This window comes from Oncorhynchus nerka, linkage group LG22 (genome assembly GCF_034236695.1).
Source record: "Oncorhynchus nerka isolate Pitt River linkage group LG22, Oner_Uvic_2.0, whole genome shotgun sequence".
NCBI lineage: Eukaryota > Metazoa > Chordata > Actinopteri > Salmoniformes > Salmonidae > Oncorhynchus > Oncorhynchus nerka.
The window spans coordinates 50302267-50321588 of NC_088417.1; the positions used below are offsets into that span (position 1 = coordinate 50302267).

The 19322-nt window shown below is 43.9% G+C and overlaps 1 protein-coding gene across 1 annotated transcript in view; it reads right to left on the reverse strand.

Moving 5' to 3' along the window:
- Positions 1-331: 331 nt before the first annotated feature.
- LOC115105304 (kin of IRRE-like protein 3) overlaps positions 332-19322 on the reverse strand; it is a 291162-nt gene continuing 272171 nt past the window's right edge. The window contains exons 15-17 of the mRNA XM_065006811.1: positions 18957-19066; positions 18188-18277; positions 332-2119 (exon numbers count right to left, since the gene is read on the reverse strand). Coding sequence (XP_064862883.1) covers positions 1634-2119; positions 18188-18277; positions 18957-19066 — 686 coding nt within the window. The 3' untranslated portion in view covers positions 332-1633. The remainder of the gene's footprint in view (positions 2120-18187; positions 18278-18956; positions 19067-19322) is intronic.

Sequence of the window (19322 nt, forward strand, 5' to 3'; positions counted from 1 at the left end):
AAACCCCAGTGTTACAGACTGATTGATCAACCGAACTGACAAGATCAAACTGGGATATGTAAAAGTAGAACACATGTAAATATGCAATTATTATTTTTCAATAAAGCGAAATTCAAAGTTACAGACATTTCTGTGTTCCAAACGACCTACATTCTCAACGAGTTCCTATTCTTTAGGTCCTACTGTAGTAAATATTAATTATATTGTTTGCTAACCACCTTCAGTATTTACTCTTGAACAGAACCACCTAATTGTCACTTCAAACTGAGTAGTACCATTTGAGATAACTTAAAACAGTGGGCACCAAGTCATTGTAACCACAGAGGCAACAGACAGAAAAAATGTACTTTATCTTCATCGCCGTCATTTAGTGGTCAAATCACAGTACACAAAAATGCTGGATTTACAGAGCTCCAGTGTAAACAACACGATATCAGCTAAGTATGGCAAGCCACAAATATTAGAACAGCTTCGGCAGAGATGACATTGTATTTGGCTCCACAGCTATCTGCTCACACATATAAGATCAGGCTGCAAGTGTCTCACATTGAATGGAAAAGTACAGATGATAAGGTCCTTGACCCTTTCTCTGATGTGTAAATATGACACTGTCCTTTCAGAAGAAGAAAAACGGTTCCAGGAACTGATGGTTTGTGAGTGAACAAAGCAATTGAAAAGTCAGCTCAAGTGAAGTAGTACAACAGTATGACACATCCACTTCTCCATGCATTTATCTATGATCTGTGACTCAGTAATGAACTTTCACAAGGCATACATCAAAAAGGCAAAAATATCACCATAAATCCAAAATAAAGGAGCAAAATATAGATTTTACCAAGATAACCAAAAGGGAAAAAATCTATAATCAGTTGAGAATTAAAGTTGTCCAGGTGTAGGGCTATTAGACCTGCAGGTCAGCCAATTGGCAAGGTGTTCGTCTTTAGTACATTGCCTGCCGCTCACACCATATTTCCTCAGAGGTTTCATTATCCATCTAAGGATATTTTTTTTGCACGTACAAGAAATGCCTCAGGTGGTTTTTAACAATACCCCTTTGTGCTTCAAACCCCAACCGGGCAGCTGAACATAGGCCCAAGAGTTTGTCTTCCTCCATAATGAAAATAAACTTTTAAACAATTCTGGAACTTATCCACACAGACGTGTGAATAATACCTACAGCTGTGCATTTTGAAGCAGTCCACTAGCTGAAACAGAATAGGGGACAACAGCAGAGCATTTTTCATTTAGGAAGTGCACTTCTGATTGTCATCTTTTTTTCCACCAATTGTAGCTCTCAAGGTTATGATCTTTTTTGTTTGAAAAGCTTGTTTCAAGGGGAATAGAGTGTAACACATGTAATCCAATAACGTGTAAAAAGAGTTGTACGTACAATGTCCATATTACGACAGCCTCAGTCTCAGCAGGACTTCAGGCTGTCCTAATATGGACACCGCAGTTGCCCACCGTCTCCCAAAGATGGAATACTGCATCATCTCCCTCGGGTGGACCAGAATACAAACCAAACAAAAAATAGCACTGTATACCAGTCAGGCAGTGTTCCTTAAAGTGTCCAAAGGTGCTATCCTCGACCCAACCCGTCCGAACCCACCCCCATCCATTGCTCCTTCTGCCATTACACATGGGTCTGCATGCGTTTCTGCAGCGGCCGAGTCTGGTCTGAGTTCTGCGAGGACGACTGCGAGTAGTGGGAGGATGAGGAGGCTGCCGAGGCCTTGCTGTCCTTGTCAAACTGCACGTAGCCGTCCTGCTTGCTGTAGCTGCTCACGCTGCTGTCACACTGCGTGTCGATGAAGGAGTTGGAGTCACTAAGTGAGCCTCGCTGGAACTCGCGCTCGCACAACTCGATAGAGCTGCTGCCCATGCCAAGCACGAAGCGCTGGCTGTAGTCGTACAGGCGGTTGGGCCCAGCACCTAGCGTGTTGTAGATGTTTGTGAAGGACATGCCCGTAGGCACACGCTGCTTTCCCATGGTGGATGAAGAAGAAGCCAAAGGGTTCCTGACCTCAGCGCCGCTGGTCTGGTTGGCGGCCATTGACATAGTCGGGGTGCCATGGTGCTCCTTGAAGGTATTGACACTGTAATAGCCATTGGTTGGATCCTTGTGGAGGAGAGGGGACAAAGACACAAAAGGAGGTGTTCATTTAGTGTAAGGATAGGAGACAAATGTAAGGCATGTCAGTACAGCTACTATTTTGTTAGTTGTTATCGTGATCGAACTGGTCATTGTTAGCCAAAGAACATCTCAGGTCTGAATCACAGTTAGCCGTTCCTATCTAAACATTTTTTTTCATGAGGCACAATGGCGATAGGAATGAAATGCATCTTGCCAGTATTGCCGAGGGCCACTGGGTGCTCAGGTCTAGTGGCCGATCAAGAGAAGCATTGTGTGGAATTGGAGCAAGTCACCTAAACTAAACAACACCAAACAGTGTTGTGTGTAGAATATTTTATGCTTTTTGCACCATGACTCCTGCATGCTTTGTTGACTATGAACTTGCTGATTTAAACCGAAACATGGGACAGACAATGTTTGTTCCTACACTCTCAACTCTGACTCTATTGTTTACACGGACTCTTGGCCTCCGATCCTATTCTAAACCACCTCTCATCGGCTTTGTGTTCATGTTATCTGATTACATTTCTGTACAATATGATCTTGTTACCATCTGATGAACATTCAAATGTCATAGAAAAACAACACTACAGAGCTTTCCATGTCCTCTGCTGTGGAAATGTGCATATACACCCTGGCCCATCTACTGTTGTTAGCCCCAATTCTGACTTGTGCTCTGATATCTGCTCTCGTAAAAGCCTGGGTTTTCTGCATGTTAACGCGAGAATCTTATTACCTAAAATTGATAAATTGAAAGTGTGGGTTCATAACTACAATCCAGATGTGTTGGTCATTACTGAGACGTGGTTAAGACAGAGGGTTTTGAACAATGATAATAACCTTTCTGGTTATAACCTTTTTCGGCAAGACAGATCTTCCAAGGTGGTGGAGTGTCAATCTTTACCAAGGAACACCTTCAGTGCTCTGTTGTCTCCACCAAATATGTCCCCAAACAATTTGATTTGCTGGCTTTAACCATTCAAATAGCTCTTTGTTGACTGTTGCTGTGTGTTACTATCATCCACCATCAGCCGGCCTGCACCCTACCTGCCCTAATCTCTCTCTTGGCCCCTTACACTAAGTATGAATTTCTCATGCTTATGTGACCTAAACTGGGACATGCTTAAACCACCTGACCAAGTCCTAAAGCAACGGGACTCCCGAACTCTTTCTCAGATTATTACCAATCTAAAACAGGCAGAAAAGTGTACTCTCCTTGATGTTATTCTCACAAATAATCCTGATAGGTCTTAGTGTTTTTCTGCAACGACCTTAGTGATCACTGTTTTACAGCCTGTGTTCGTAATGGCTTCTCAGTGAAACGACCTGTTTTGATTTGTCATAGACGCTTGATAAACTTTAATAAGTAGTAAATTGGTATAGAATCAGCTTGATTCCCTCTGTCGAAGACACTTGGACATTCTTTTTATATTTTTAGTGATATTGTTAAAACACCCCTGTAAAGAAAATGAGAATTAAAAACAGGTTCAGCCCCTGGTTCGACCGTGATCTGGCAGAGTTACTCCACCCCAAGAATTTCATTTAGGAAAAAGCTTGACACACACATACTCAGGCTGACTTGCTTTCGTTCAGGCAAATGATAAATAAGTGCACGCAGGCTGTCCAGAAGGCCAAAGGAGCAGTTCTCTCTATGAGTCTAATCCCAAGAAGTTCTGGAATCCGGTTCTGGAGAATAAACCCTCCTCCACACAGCTGCCCTCCTCCCTTTAATGTTGATGTTGTTTTTACTGACAAGGAGAGCATAACTGAGCTCTTTAATCCCTACTTCATTAAGTCAGGATTTCTATTTGACTCATCCATGCCTCCTTGCCCATCCAAAATGTCCTAATTTCCCAGCCCTTCTAATGCGACTAGCCCCGATGCTCTACGACAAAGCTTTCTTAGTGTCCAACAAGCTTTCTCTGCCCTTAACCTTGTTGTGAAACACCTCCAAAGCAAAGGTCACGTTAACCTTGGGCTCCCGAATGGCGCAGTGGTCTAAGGCACTGCATCTCAGTGCAAAAGACGTCACTACAGTGACTGGGAGTCCCATAGGGTGGCGCACAATTGGCCCAGCGTCGTCCGGGTTTGGCCGGGGTTTGGCCGGTTATTGAAAATGAGAATGTCTTCTTAACTACATTTACACTTACATTTACATTTAAGTCTTACTTATCCAGAGCGACTTACAAATTGGTGCGTTCACCTTAAGACATCCAGTGGAACAGCCACTTTACAATAGTGCATCTAAATCTAGTAAGGGGGGGGGGGGGTGAGAAGGATTACTTTATCCTATCCTAGGTATTCCTGAAAGAGGTGGGGTTTCAGGTGTCTCCGGAAGGTGGTGATTGACTCCGCTGTCCTGGCGTCGTGAGGGAGTTTGTTCCACCATTGGGGGGCCAGAGCAGCGAACAGTTTTGACTGGGTTGCGCGGGAGCTGTACTTCCTCAGTGGTAGGGAGGCGAGCAGGCCAGAGGTGGATGAACGCAGTGCCCTTGTTTGGGTGTAGGGCCTGATCAGAGCCTGGAGGTACTGAGGTGCCGTTCCCCTCACAGCTCCGTAGGCAAGCACCATGGTCTTGTAGCGGATGCGAGCTTCAACTGGAAGCCAGTGGAGAGAGCGGAGGAGCGGGGTGACGTGAGAGAACTTGGGAAGGTTGAACACCAGACGGGCTGCGGCGTTCTGGATGAGTTGTAGGGGTTTAATGGCACAGGCAGGGAGCCCAGCCAACAGCGAGTTGCAGTAATCCAGACGGGAGATGACAAGTGCCTGGATTAGGACCTGCGCCGCTTCCTGTGTGAGGCAGGGTCGTACTCTGCGGATGTTGTAGAGCATGAACCTACAGGAATGGGCCACCGCCTTGATGTTAGTTGAGAACGACAGGGTGTTGTCCAGGATCACGCCAAGGTTCTTAGCGCTCTGGGAGGAGGACACAATGGAGTTGTCAACCGTGATGGCGAGATCATGGAACGGGCAGTCCTTCCCGGGAGGAAGAGCAGCTCCGTCTTGCCGAGGTTCAGCTTGAGGTGGTGATCCGTCATCCACACTGATATGTCTGCCAGACATGCAGAGATGCGATTCGCCACCTGGTCATCAGAAGGGGGAAAGGAGAAGATTAATTGTGTGTCATCTGCATAGCAATGATAGGAGAGACCATGTGAGGTTATGACAGAGCCAAGTGACTTGGTGTATAGCGAGAATAGGAGAGGGCCTAGAACAGAGCCCTGGGGACGCCAGTGGTGAGAGCGCGTGGTGAGGAGACAGATTCTCGCCACGCCACCTGGTAGGAGCGACCTGTCAGGTGGGACGCAATCCAAGCGTGGGCCGCGCCGGAGATGCCCAACTCGGAGAGGGTGGAGAGGAGGATCTGATGGTTCACAGTATCGAAGGCAGCCGATAGGTCTAGAAGGATGAGAGCAGAGGAGAGAGAGTTAGCTTTAGCAGTGCGGAGCGCCTCCGTGATACAGAGAAGAGCAGTCTCAGTTGAATGACTAGTCTTGAAACCTGACTGATTTGGATCAAGAAGGTCATTCTGAGAGAGATAGCGGGAGAGCTGGCCAAGGACGGCACGTTCAAGAGTTTTGGAGAGAAAAGAAAGAAGGGATACTGGTCTGTAGTTGTTGACATCGGAGGGATCGAGTGTAGGTTTTTTCAGAAGGGGTGCAACTCTCGCTCTCTTGAAGACGGAAGGGACGTAGCCAGCGGTCAGGGATGAGTTGATGAGCGAGGTGAGGTAAGGGAGAAGGTCTCCGGAAATGGTCTGGAGAAGAGAGGAGGGGATAGGGTCAAGCGGGCAGGTTGTTGGGCGGCCGGCCGTCACAAGACGCGAGATTTCATCTGGAGAGAGAGGGGAGAAAGAGGTCAGAGCACAGTGTAGGGCAGTGTGAGCAGCACCAGCGGTGTCGTTTGACTTAGCAAACGAGGATCGGATGTCGTCGACCTTCTTTTCAAAATGGTTGACGAAGTCATCTGCAGAGAGGGAGGAGGGGGAGGGGGAGGAGGATTCAGGAGGGAGGAGAAGGTGGCAAAGAGCTTCCTAGGGTTAGAGGCAGATGCTTGGAATTTAGAGTGGTAGAAAGTGGCTTTAGCAGCAGAGACAGAAGAGGAAAATGTAGAGAGGAGGGAGTGAAAGGATGCCAGGTCCGCAGGGAGGCGAGTTTTCCTCCATTTCCGCTCGGCTGCCCGGAGCCCTGTTCTGACTTGCCTAGTTAAATAAAGGTTAAATAAAAAATGTAGCTGCCAAATGATCCCTGACTCAAATGACCATCCTACCCATGCTAGATTACGGAGATGTAATTTATAGATCAGCAGGTAAGGGGGCTCTTGAGCGGCTAGATGTTCTTTACCATTCGGACATCAGATTTTCCACCAATGCTCCTTATAGGACACATCACTGCACTCTATAATCTTCTTTAAACTGGTCATCTCTTTCTACCAGCGGAGGCTCCTCAGAGGAGGAATGGGAGGACCATCCTCCTCAGTGAAATTTCATAAAAATAAAAATAGTGAAACATTAGTTACCCTATTTAGATAAAACTCAATATATTCATGTCACCAAGTAAATGTTTAAAATACACTGTTTTGCAATGAAGGTCTACAGTAACTTCAACAGCGCTGTCTGGTCTAGCACCACGGTGTAGCTGAGGACAGCTAGCTTCCGTTCTCCTCTGGCTTCATTGCTTCAATACAAAACCTAGAAGGCCGGCAGGCCTCATCCCCTTCCTTAGACATACATTGTAATTATGACCACTTCCGGAGGACGTCATCCAACCAATCAAAGCTTTTGCAGTATGATCTGACAGGTTGTCCATCCAATCATAGATGCAAGATCAGAGAACGAACCTAGTGAGTTGTGTTGTGATTGTGCCACAGAGCATTATGGGGGTTCTATGTGTTGAGAAGCTTGGTGACATTGTTGTATAGAGATTAAGAGTGAAGAAGGATGTTTGAGCATTTTTGAGACGTTATTCAATTAAAAAAAAACATTTCAAATTACAGGAGATGGAGGAGGTATGTTATCAATTGTTTTCTTGGGTGTAGAACTTTATTTTTGTGTCCAGTTAGTGCAATGTATTTAAAGTTGCCTTGCTAACTTCAGCTAGCTACCAGCGCAAGTGTGCAGTTTTCTCCACCAAAATTATAGAATGTTGTGGACTTTTTGTTGAAATACCCCTTTCATTCTCTGTGCGGTACGCGAAAAGGTGTGAATTGCAAGCGAGGGTTGACCTCTGCCTGAGATCAGTTTCATGAAGAAAGATGAAAAGTTGAGAGCGTTCAATACCAACTGGTATCAAATGTATAGCTGGTTAACAGGGAGCCTATCATCAAGCCGCCTGTAATTGCACGTTACGACGCTTTACATGCTGAAAATCTTTTCTGGGATGTCGAAAACAATGATGAATGATTTGATAGCTTCCATCGCAACCACCATTAAATGTTAGATTAAAGAGAGAGGTTGATGCAGCACATTGTTTCGTCCTCCGGTATTTATTGAGCAAAGATGATAACATGTAACCCTGGACAGACACATGCAAAAACTCATGACATAAATTTAACCGCAGCCTAGGCTACACCTAAACATTTCAAATGAGACTATTTTTCTGTCTGATCAACTGTAGGCTACTAATTAGAGCAGCTGCATACAGCCTATGTGCCCTGTCCATCTGATCAGGGTAAACTAATTGGTAACGTTATGTATTTATAGTCAATTTGTGTGTCAGTGGAAAATGTGAATGTGATCAAATTTAGATTATATCCAAAATTGGGCTGGCTAGGCTACGTTTTTAATCCAAAATTATTACCTGGAATTAATCAATCGACATAATAATTATGTCTCATTTTTTTACAAGGCCTACAATCGCATTGGCCTGCATGATGCAAAGATGCTTAAAGCAAGCTCAGCCCTATGAGTTCTATTGAATATCAGTTGTTGTCTGGGTAGAGAAAATCCCCCTCCTAATCTAGTCTAAATGTTATTTATATGAACAAATACAGTGGGGCAAAAAAGTATTTAGTCAGCCAGCAATTGTGCAAGTTCTCTCACTTAAAAAGATGATTTTCATCATAGGTACACTTCAACTATGACAGACAAAAAGATAAAAAAAATCCAGAAAATCACATTGTAGGATTTTTAATGAATTTATTTGCAAATTATGGTGGAAAATAAGTATACTACTCGCCAATGTCCATTCTCTTGACAACAAGGTAATCGAAATCCGAGCAAGGGTTGCCTTCCAGAGAGACATCAGAGATTGTAACATTCTTTGTTTCACAGAAACATGGCTCACTCGGGATACGTTATCAGAGTCGGTACAGCCACCTGGTTTCTTCACGCATCGCGGCGACAGAAACAAACATCTCTCTGGTAAGAAGAAGGGCAGGGGTGTATGCCTTATGATTAACGAGTCGTGGTGTGATCATAACAACATACAGTCCTTTTGTTCACCTGACCTAGAATTCATTATAATCAAATGCTGACCGCATTATCTACCAAGAGAATTCTCTCCGATTATAATCACAGTCGTGTATATCCTCCCCAGGCAGACACCTCGACGGCCCTGAAAGATTTTCATTGGACTCTATGTAAACTGGAAACCACATCCTGGGGCTGCATTTATTGTAGCTGGGGATTTAACAAGGCTAATCTGAAAACAGGTCTCCCTAAATTTTATCAGCATATTGAATGCGCGACCCGGGCCGGCAAAATTCTGGATCATTGCTACTCTAACTTCCGCGCCGCATACAAAGACCTCCCTCGCCCTCCTTTAGGAAAATCTGACCATGACTCCATTTTGTTGCTCCCAGCCTATAGACAGAAATTAAAACAGGAAACACCCGCGCTCAAGTCTGTTCACTGCTGGTCTGACCAATCTGATTCCACACTTCAAGATTGCTTCGATCACATGGACTGGGATATGTTCCGGATAGCTTAGCGTGAACTGATGGCAGCATTCGCGTAATACTGAATGCGCAAACAACTGCTTTTAATCAGGGCAAGGCAACCGGAAACATGACCGAATACAAACAGTATAGCTATTCACTCCATAAAGCAATCAAACAAGTTAAGCATCAGTATAGAGACAAAGTAGAGTCGCAATTCAATGGCTCAGACACGAGAGGTATGTGGCAGGGTCTACAGTCAATCACGGGCTACAAAAAAAACCAGGTCCGTCGCGGACCCCGATGTCTTGCTCCCAGACAAAGTAAACAACTTCTTTGCGCGTTTTGAGGACCATACAATCCCACCGACAAGCAGGCCGCTATCAAAACCTGCAGACTCTCCTCTCCTTCAGCCAACGTGAGTAAAACAATTAAACGTGCTAACCCTTGCAAGGCTGCCGGCCCAGACGGCATCTCTAGCCCCGTCCTCAGAGCATGCATATGTTTACGGACATATTCAATCAATCCCTATCTCAGTCTGCTGTTTCCACATGCTTCAAGAGGGCCACCATTGTTCCTGTTCCCAAGAAAGCTAACTGAGCTAAACGACTATCACTCCATAGCACTCACTTCCATCATCATGAAGTGCTTTGAGAGTCAACAATCATATCACCTCCACCCTACCTGACACCCTAGACCCACTCCAATTTGCTTACCGCCCCAATAGGTCCACAGACGACGCAATCACAATCACACTGCACACTGCCTCAACCCATCTGGACAATAGGAATACCTATGTAAGAATGGTGTTCATCGATTACAGCTCAACATTTAACACCAGAGTACCCTCCAAACTCGTCATTAAGCTCTAGACCCTGGGTCTCAACCCCGCCATGTGCAACTGGGTCCTGGACTTTCTGACGGGATGCCCCCAGGTGGTGAGGGTAGGAAGCAACATCTCCACCCCGCTGATCCTCAACACTGGGGCCCCACAAGGGTGCGTTCTCTGCCCTCTCCTGTACTCCCTGTTCACCCATGACTGCATGGCCATGCATGTCTCCAACTCAATCATCAAGTTTGCAGACGACACTACAGTGGTAGGCTTGATTACCAACAACGACAAGACGGCCTACAGGGAGGAGGTGAGGTCCCTCGGAGTGTGGTGTCAGGAAAATAACCTCACACTCATCGTCAACAAAACAAAGGAGATGATCGTGGACTTCAGTAAACAGCAGAGGGTGCACCCGCCTATCCACATCGATGGGACAGTAGTGGAGGAGGTGGAAAGTTTTAAGTTCCTCGGCGTACACATCACAGACAAACTGAAATGGTCCCCCCACACAGACAGCGTGGTGAAGAAGGTGCAAAAGCACCTTCAACATCAGGAGGCTGAAGATATTTGGCTTGTCACCAAAAACACTCATAAACGTTAACAGATGCACAATCGAGAGCAAACTGTCAGGCTGTATCACCGCCTGGTACGGCAACTGCTCCGCAAACAACTATAAGGCTCTCCAGAGGGTAGTGAGGTCTGCACAACGCATCACCGGTGGGAAACTACCTGCCCTCCAGGACACCTACACTACCTGATGTCACAGGAAAGCCAAAAAGATCATCAAGGACAACAGCCACCTGAGCCACTGCCTGTTCACCCCGCTATCATCCAGAAGGAGAGGTCAGTATAGGTGCATCAAAGCTGGGACCAAGAGCCTGAAAAACAGCTTCAATGTCAAGGCCATCAGATTGTTAAACAGCTATCACTAACATTGAGTGGCTGCTGCCAACATACTGACTCAAATCTCAGGCCACTTTAATAATAGAAAATTGGATATAATAAATGTATCACTAGTCACTTTAAACAATGCCACTTTATATAATGTTTACATACCCTACATTACTCATCTCATATGTATATACCGTACTCTACACCATCTACTGCATCTTGCCTATGATGTTCGGCCATCGCTCATCCATATATTTATATGTACATATTCTTATTCATTCCTTAACACTTGTGTGTAAAAGGCAGTTGTTGTGAAATTGTAAGATTACCTGCTAGATATTACTGCATGGTCGGAACTAGAAGCACAAGCATTTCACTACGCTCGCATTAACATCTGCTAACCATTTGTCTGCTGTTCGTATTTACAGCTAAGTTCCCACATGTTCCCTGATTAAGAGGTGATGAGTACTCCACTACCATTGTCAACTTTCTCCTGACATAATTACCGTAGTTGCAATCTACTTAGAGATAGCCTGCAGAGTTCTGTCATACTATCCAGGTCTGTGCCCAAACAATCTACTTTTAAAAATCCACCTTTCCAGAAATGTCTCTCACCCTGGGCACCATATGTGAATTGATTGCCCCCCATCTATCTTCAGAGTTTGTCCTGTTAGGTGACCTAAACTGGGATATGCTTAACACCCGGGCCGTCCTACAATCTAAGCTAGATGCCCTCAAACTCACACAAATTATCAAGGAACCTACCAGGTACAACCCTAAATCAGTAACCATGAGCACATTCATAGATATCATCCTGACCAACTTGCCCTCAAAATACACCTCTGCTGTCTACAACCAGGATCTCAGTGATCACTGCCTCATTGCCTGCGTCCATAATGGGTCCGCAGTCAACCGACCACCCCTCATCACTGTCAAATGCTCCCTAAAACACTTTCTAATCGACCTGGCCCGGGAATGCTGGAATGATATTGACCTTCTTCCCATCAGTAGAGGATGCCTGGTTGCTCTTTAAAAGTGCTTTCCTCACCATCTTAAATAAGCATGCCCCATTCAAAAAATGTAGAACTAAGAAGAAATATAGCCCTTGGTTCACCCCAGACTTGACTGCCCTTGACCAGCAGAAAAACATCCTGTGGCATACTGCATTAGCATCGAATAGCCCCCGCGATATGCACTTTTTCAGGGATGTCAGGAACCAATATTCACAGTCAGCTAGGAAAGCTAAGGATAGCTTTTTTATGACTGATTCCAAAGAGTTCTGGGACACTGTAAAGTCCATGGAGAATAAGAACACCTCCCAGCTGTCCACCGCACTGATGCTACACCGAAACACTGTCAACACCGATCCATTTCAATAAGCATAAGCACCGATAAATATACAATAATCGATCATTTCAATAAGCATTACTCTATGGCTGGCCATGCTTTCCACCTGGCTACCCCTACCAACAGCTCTGCACCCTCCGCAGCAACTTGCCCAAGCCCCACCCTCCACATTTCGCCTTACTTAACTGTTACAGACCTATATCCATCCTGCCCTGCCTTTCTAAAATTTTTGAAAGCCAAGTTAACAAACAGAACACCGACCATTTCAAATCCCACCGTACCTCCTCCACTATGCAATCTGGTTTCCGAGCTGGTCATGGGTGCACCTCAGCCACGCTCAAGGTACTTAACAATATCATAACCGCCATCGATAAAAGACAGTACTGTGCAGCCGTCTTCATCGACCTGGCCAAGGCTTTCGACTCTGTCAATCACCACATTCTTATCGGCAGACTCAACAGCCTTGGTTTCTCAAATGACTGCCTCGCTTGGTTCACCAACTACTTCTCTGATAGAGTTCAGTGTGTCAAATTGGAGGGCCTGTTGTCCGGACCTCTGGCAGTCTCTATGGGGGTACCACAGGGTTCAATTCTCGGGGCGACTCTATTCTCTGTATATATCAATGATGTCACTCTTGCTGCTGGTGATTCTCTGATCCACCGCTACGCAGACGACACCATTCTGTATACATCTGGCCCTTCTTTGGACACTGTTAACAAACCTGGGAACGAACTTCAATACCATACAACATTCATTCCGTGGCCTCCAACTGCTTTTAAATGCTAGTAAAACTAAATGCAAGCTCTTCAACCGATTGATGCCCACACCTGCCCGCCCGAGTAGCATCACTACTCTGGACGGTTCTGACTTAGATTATGTGGACAACTACATATACCTAGGTGTCTGGTTAGACTGTAAACTCTCCTTCCAGACTCACATTAAGCATCTCCAATCCAAAATCAAATCTAGAATAGGCTTCCTATTTCGCAACAAAGCCTCCTTCACTCATGCTGCCGAACATACCCTTGCAAAACTGACTATCCTATCGATCCTTGACTTTGGCGATGTCATTTACAAAATAGCCTCCAACACTCTACTCAGCAAATTGGATGCAGTCTATCAAAGTGCCATCTGTTTTGTCACTAAAGCCCCATATATTACCCACCCCTGCTACCTGTATGCTCTTGTTGGCTGGCCCTTGCTAAATATTCATCGCCAAACTCACTGCCTTATCCCAGCTCACTGGTCACCATAGCAACACCCACCCATAGCCCGCTTTCCAGCAGGTATATTTCACAGGTCATCCCCAAAGCCAACACCTACCTTGGCCGCCTTTCCTTACAGTTCTCTGCTACCAATGACTGGAACGAATTGCAGAAATCACTGAAGCTGGTGACTTATTTCTCCCTCAATAACTTTTAGCATCAGCTGTCAGAGCAGCTTAATGATCACTGTACCTGTACACGGCTATCTATAATTAGCACACCCAACTACCTCATCCCCATTTTGATATTTTTTGATGTTGTTGCTATTTGCACCCCAGTATCTCTACATAATCATCTATCACTCCAGTGTTAATGCTAAATTGTAATTATTTTGCCTCTACAGCCTATTTATTGCCTTAAAAAATAAAGGAGAGCCACACACTCTTGGAGCTCAGATGCAAAAATATGTATGTCCAACGTTTCGACAGACAAGCTGTCGTCATCAGGGCAGGATGACTCATTTATATAGTGTCAAAAGACACACATGTGTCTGTAATCATGACCGGGTGTCGCCTGATATCATTGGTTAATTTTCATATGAAAATAGCATACAAAAACATACATGGATAGTGTACGATCAAGTGTTCCACTCAGCTAGCCAGCACCTCGCCTAAATAGGTGTGGATTTTCTTTCTTTCTTTTATTGCCTTACCTCCCTAATCTTACTACATTTGCACACACTGTAAATAGATTTTTCTATTGTGTTATTGACTGTACATTTGTTCATCCAATGTGTAACTCTGTGTTGTGTTTGTCGCACTGCTTTGCTTTATCTTGGCCAGGTCGCAGTTGTAAAGGAGAGCTTGTTCTCAACTGGCGTACCTGGTTAAATAAAGGTGAAATAAATAAATTTAATAAATTAACTGAAGCCAATACGTTTCATGTGCCCACTCATCCACAGGCACATTGAATGTTTCCCTTCCAAGCACTGTGAGTACCCCTATCAATTTTTTCTCCTTACTGTATGTAGAATCAATCACAATTACTACACATTATTACACAATACGTTACTACACATCAAAGATTTTACTCCTTGCTTTAGACTAATTCTTAGCTATGTTGTCTAACTGTGTATTATCCTGTGTCATTGTTTGTCTTACCAGTAAAGTCCTGTCCTCTGAACACCTCAACTCATGCCCTACACCCTCATTCAATCACTGCTGCGATCCCTTTCCAACACTGTAAGTAGCCCTCTCATTCCCCTTCCCCATAATATTGTACTATAAATGTCTTTATTAAATGCTTTAGGTTAAAATAATTAATCTTTGATGATTTTTGAAGCACAGTTTGTGGTCTCTGTGCGTTCTGCGCCTATACCGTGGGTCTCCCATCCTCCTTAATTTGTCAAGTCACCAGCCTCCACTGATTTCTACCCATTGCAAGACCCACTGGATGATGCTTATTTATAAAACCCTCTTAGGCCTCACTTCCCGCTATCACATACAACACCCGTTCTGCCAGTCACATTCTGTTAAAGGTCCTCAAAGCACACACATCCCTGGGTCGTTCCAATTTTCAGTTCGCTGCAACTAGCGACTGGAACGAGCTGCAAAAAACACTCAAACTGGACAGTTTTATCTCCATCTCTTCATTCAAAGACTCAATCATGGACACTTGTGGCTGCTTCGTGTGAGGTATTGTTGTCTCTACCTCTTTGCCATTTGTGCTGTGCCCTTTGAGGCTGTGCCCAAATGTTTGTACCATGTTTTGTGCTACTGCTATGTTGTGCTGCTGCCAAGTTGTGTTGCCACTGTGTTGTTGTCATGTTGTATTGCTACCATGCTGTGTTTTCTTAGGTCTCATTTTATGTATTGTTGTGGTGTCTCTTGTCGTGATGGGGTGTTTTGTCCTAAAAAATTTTTTACCCAGCCCCCGTCTCCGCAGATGGCCTTTTGCTTTTTGGTAAGTCGTCATTGTGAATAACTGACTTAACTGACTTGCCTAGTTAAATAAAGTTGAAATAATTTTTTTAATTTTTAAAAAGAACTCACTGAAAGATTGATGATTACAGTTTGAAAGAGGCTCATCTGTTCCCTTTATCTGCGTCAGCACAGTCATACAGAAACATCTCATTTCTGCCATTCCTCCTTTGATGAGCCAGTCATTGGCTTTCATTTGAACCGGGAAGAGTTATGCTGCGTCGTTTTGGTTGTGAAAATATGTACTTAATGATGAAATATAAATACTTTGAGGCACCACTTACATTATTGGTGTTCTGTGTGAGGCTGATTCCCCCCCCCCCCAGCTGTTTCTTCAACAAAGAGCATCAACAGAGAGTAGGGTAAAGGGTCCGTTTGACATTTCCCACACTAATTGTTAAGGTAAGAAATGGGGAAGTGTAAGGGGATCCTAGATCTGTACCTAGGGGAAACTTCACCCTGGAGTGCATAAGCAGGGTATAAACTTGACTTCTATGTCAGGCATCATCAACAGGTATTTATGCCCTAATCCTAGGTGGTCTCAAGCTGTGACACAGCAACACCCATTGTTTCTCATGTATTCAAATGCTTGCCTTTTTGTGACCAAGGTCAGTCACATCCAAATGAACTGCTATTCATAAGAATGATGGGAAAACGAAGAAACAGGCTGATGCGTGCCAACGTGAAAAATAGATTACTTGCTTTTGGGGTGTGAAATAGTCACCTCCCACGAAGACAAATAAATCCTGCTATCAGCCAATTAAATGGTCTTGATGATATCACATGTAGGAGCAGCATACTGTATGTGGAAAAATTACCACAGCAGTTTATTTTCAGTCACGGCCTACGTGTGTAAAGCGTTTTTCCCCCCTTCCATCTCTTATTCTCTCTGTTACTCCATTTCCTTTCTTGGAATTAACTGATTGTTCGATTCCTGGAGGAAGGAGATAAACTTTGCCTGCCGACATTCCAAAGGCGGAAAAATACTAATTTTGCTGTCAGAACAAGCAGATTCTGTATCTTTGACTGTACTTGTGGCTGGGGGCTATTGCAAATAACTATTAGTTATTAGTTAGATGGCTAGTTAAAAGGGATGTGTCACACCCTGACCATAGACTTGTATTCTCTATGTTGGTTAGGTCGGGGTGTGACTAAGGTGGGTAATTTAGGTTGTTATATTTCTAAGTTAGCCTGGTATGGTTCCCAATCAGAGGCAGCTGTTTATCGTTGTCTCTGATTGGGGATTATATTTAGGCAGCCATTTCCCCACTGTGTTTTGCGGGATCTTGTTTTTGTGTAGTTTCCTGTGAGCACTTCATTGACATCACGTTTATTTTGTTCTTTATTGTTTTGTGCGTTTCACTTCAAATAGTATGTGGAACCCATATCACGCTGCGCTTTGGTCCGAATGTTCTTACGACGATCATGACAGGATGGTACACCGAGCAGCAGAATATTAAGGGTGGGAATTGAATTAGCCGAGGAAGAGGAAGGTTTATGAGAATATATCAGCAGATAACACATCTGACCTGGGAGATAGAGAAGGGGTAGCCTCACAGATAAGAGTCAGAGTCAAGGTTCAAAGGTGTCATGGAACAGGCTTAAATTAAGCCTTTGAAAGTGGAAGTTTCCAATATCCCAAATGATATTGCATATCCGTGCCTATTTCCGGATGACCTAGTCTGTTGTCATTTCATTCAAACAGTTTGAGCAATGCCAATGGGCTTAAATGTTTGGATGAACTGACAATACCATAAGTCAAAAAAAGAGTAGATCTTTGTTTTATGTGAACTAACCCTACTGCAATACAGACCCTACTGCAATTACAGACCACTGAACAGCCTACATACCCCACAATCCTACTCCTTATCCACAATAATGATGGTGACCTCTTAATGCATTTGGATGAGTCTTTCCTCCCGCATATCATATTTGGTTATATACAGTGGGGTCCAACATTTTTTGATCCCTTGATAAAGATGAGCAAAAAAGACTGAGCTGTGATGTCCGCTAAAAAACTAGAATAATATTATTTTATAACAGTACAATTGCTCGGAGAAAGAGATTTGGTTTAACAAAATCAATTATTGGATCCCCTGTTTTCAATACTCCAGCACCCTCCCCTTGCGAGTATAACGACACTGATCCTTTTTCTAAAATGTTTTTTTGAGATTGAAGAACACATTGGAAGGGATCTGAGAGCATTCGTCCATACATACTATTTCCAGTTCATTGATATCCTTTGTCTGTGCTTATGGCTGCCCTAAATCAATTCAAAACCTCAGGTTTTCAATGGGGTTCAAGCACGGACACTGAGATGGCCATTGCAAAATGTTGATTTTGTGGTCAATTAACCATTTATTTGTGGATTTTCATGTACATGGGGTTATTGTCTTGCTGGAAGATCCACTTGTGGCCAGGTTTTTGGCAAAAATATCCTGGTACTGTGTATAGTGCATGATGCTGTTGACCTTAACAAGGGCTCCAGAATCAGTGGAAGCAAAATAGCCCCATAACACCAAATATCCACCACCATATTTTACAGTAGGTATGAGGTACTTTTCTGCATATGCTTCCTTCTCTCCATGCCAAACCCACCACTGGTGTGTGGCCAAAGAGCTTTATTTTACGAAACACACCAGTGGTAGGAGATGAGAGAGGCAGAAAATATCTAACATACCTTAAATCTGAGCAGAAATACCAAGAGTAATTCTTTGTGGAAAAATAACAAACAGAATAGGAGTACTAACTGAATAGAATACATGCTCCTCCTTGAACTACAATATGGTGTACATTTTAGGACATTCCTACTAATGTTGTATCACTGCCCCCTGTATACCTGGCTCTGTGCCCACCTTATTCGCTGTACATTTTACGACTAATGTTATACCACTGCCTCCTTTATGCCTGTTTCTGTGCCCACCTTAATGTGCTGGAAATCCTTCTCTTCCTCTTGTAGGACCTCCAGCTGCTTCAGCACAGACTCCTGCGCCTGGAACTCTCCACGCTCAATCTGAGACACCAAGGGAGCAGACATGTCACTCACAGGCCGTTTGATATGCATGTAGTATTAGGGATGTAGTGGGGGGTAAACACATGCAACAATGTTTGCGCACCTTTTTATTTAGTTAATAGCATTTAAGTGCCTATTTACACTAAATAAGCATGGTTGTCCATCTGGGAGAGATGACAGGGTTTACCCACTTTTCTTTTTTAACACTATATCCCTGAGTAAAATTCCCTGTCTATTTGAGCTCTTTGGGTTCCTGTGTTTGCAGAAAGTCTGTTAGATAGATACAGATGTATGATCTTAATTTGACCACCCTGTTGCAGGAGACGTTTAAAAAGTGTAGTGTATTTGAGGTTTAAAAAGGCTGCTAAAGTTTAATTTCCATTCGATTTTCCCTAAAAAAACGTAGCAACCCCCCCCCCAAGACATATCCATGAATTATAATCCACATAATAACTCACATTTACTCTTGCTGCAGGATTATTTCCCTGCTGTTTATAGGGAAATGGCTCAAATTAAGATCCTATACCTGTAGCTGTACTGTAGAATGGAAAAAGCTCTTCAATGAACTGTCGATTAGAACATTTTCAATTGATTCTGATGTACTACATACAGTGTGTATCGATGAACTTGCATATTACGTGCAGAGAGGAGAGATGAGGTAGTGTAGCGTTCAATTTACCATTATCTGCTTGATGGCTGTATGCTCCTCTGTTTCCCGAGCTGCGCTGTGATCCTTGTGAACAATCTCCACCCGGATGTCGTTTTTTGCCGAAACCACTCCTTTGAGATCTGGAGAGAGACAGGGAAACTGATGGGCACCACTGACATAAGTCAACTGGCACTAGATCATACCACATTTGTGCGGCCTCAAAAGCTGCTCAGATATCTTGATGGGAGCTTGAAGCATTTATGTTAAATTATAAAGGTGTCGTGCTGCTTATTTATGTGTTATATACCTTATATAGGGCACTGACTGTTTACTAGAGTGTCACTGAAATTGGTGATTATCATATACTGTACAATCCTATCCTTATGTTGGCAGGCT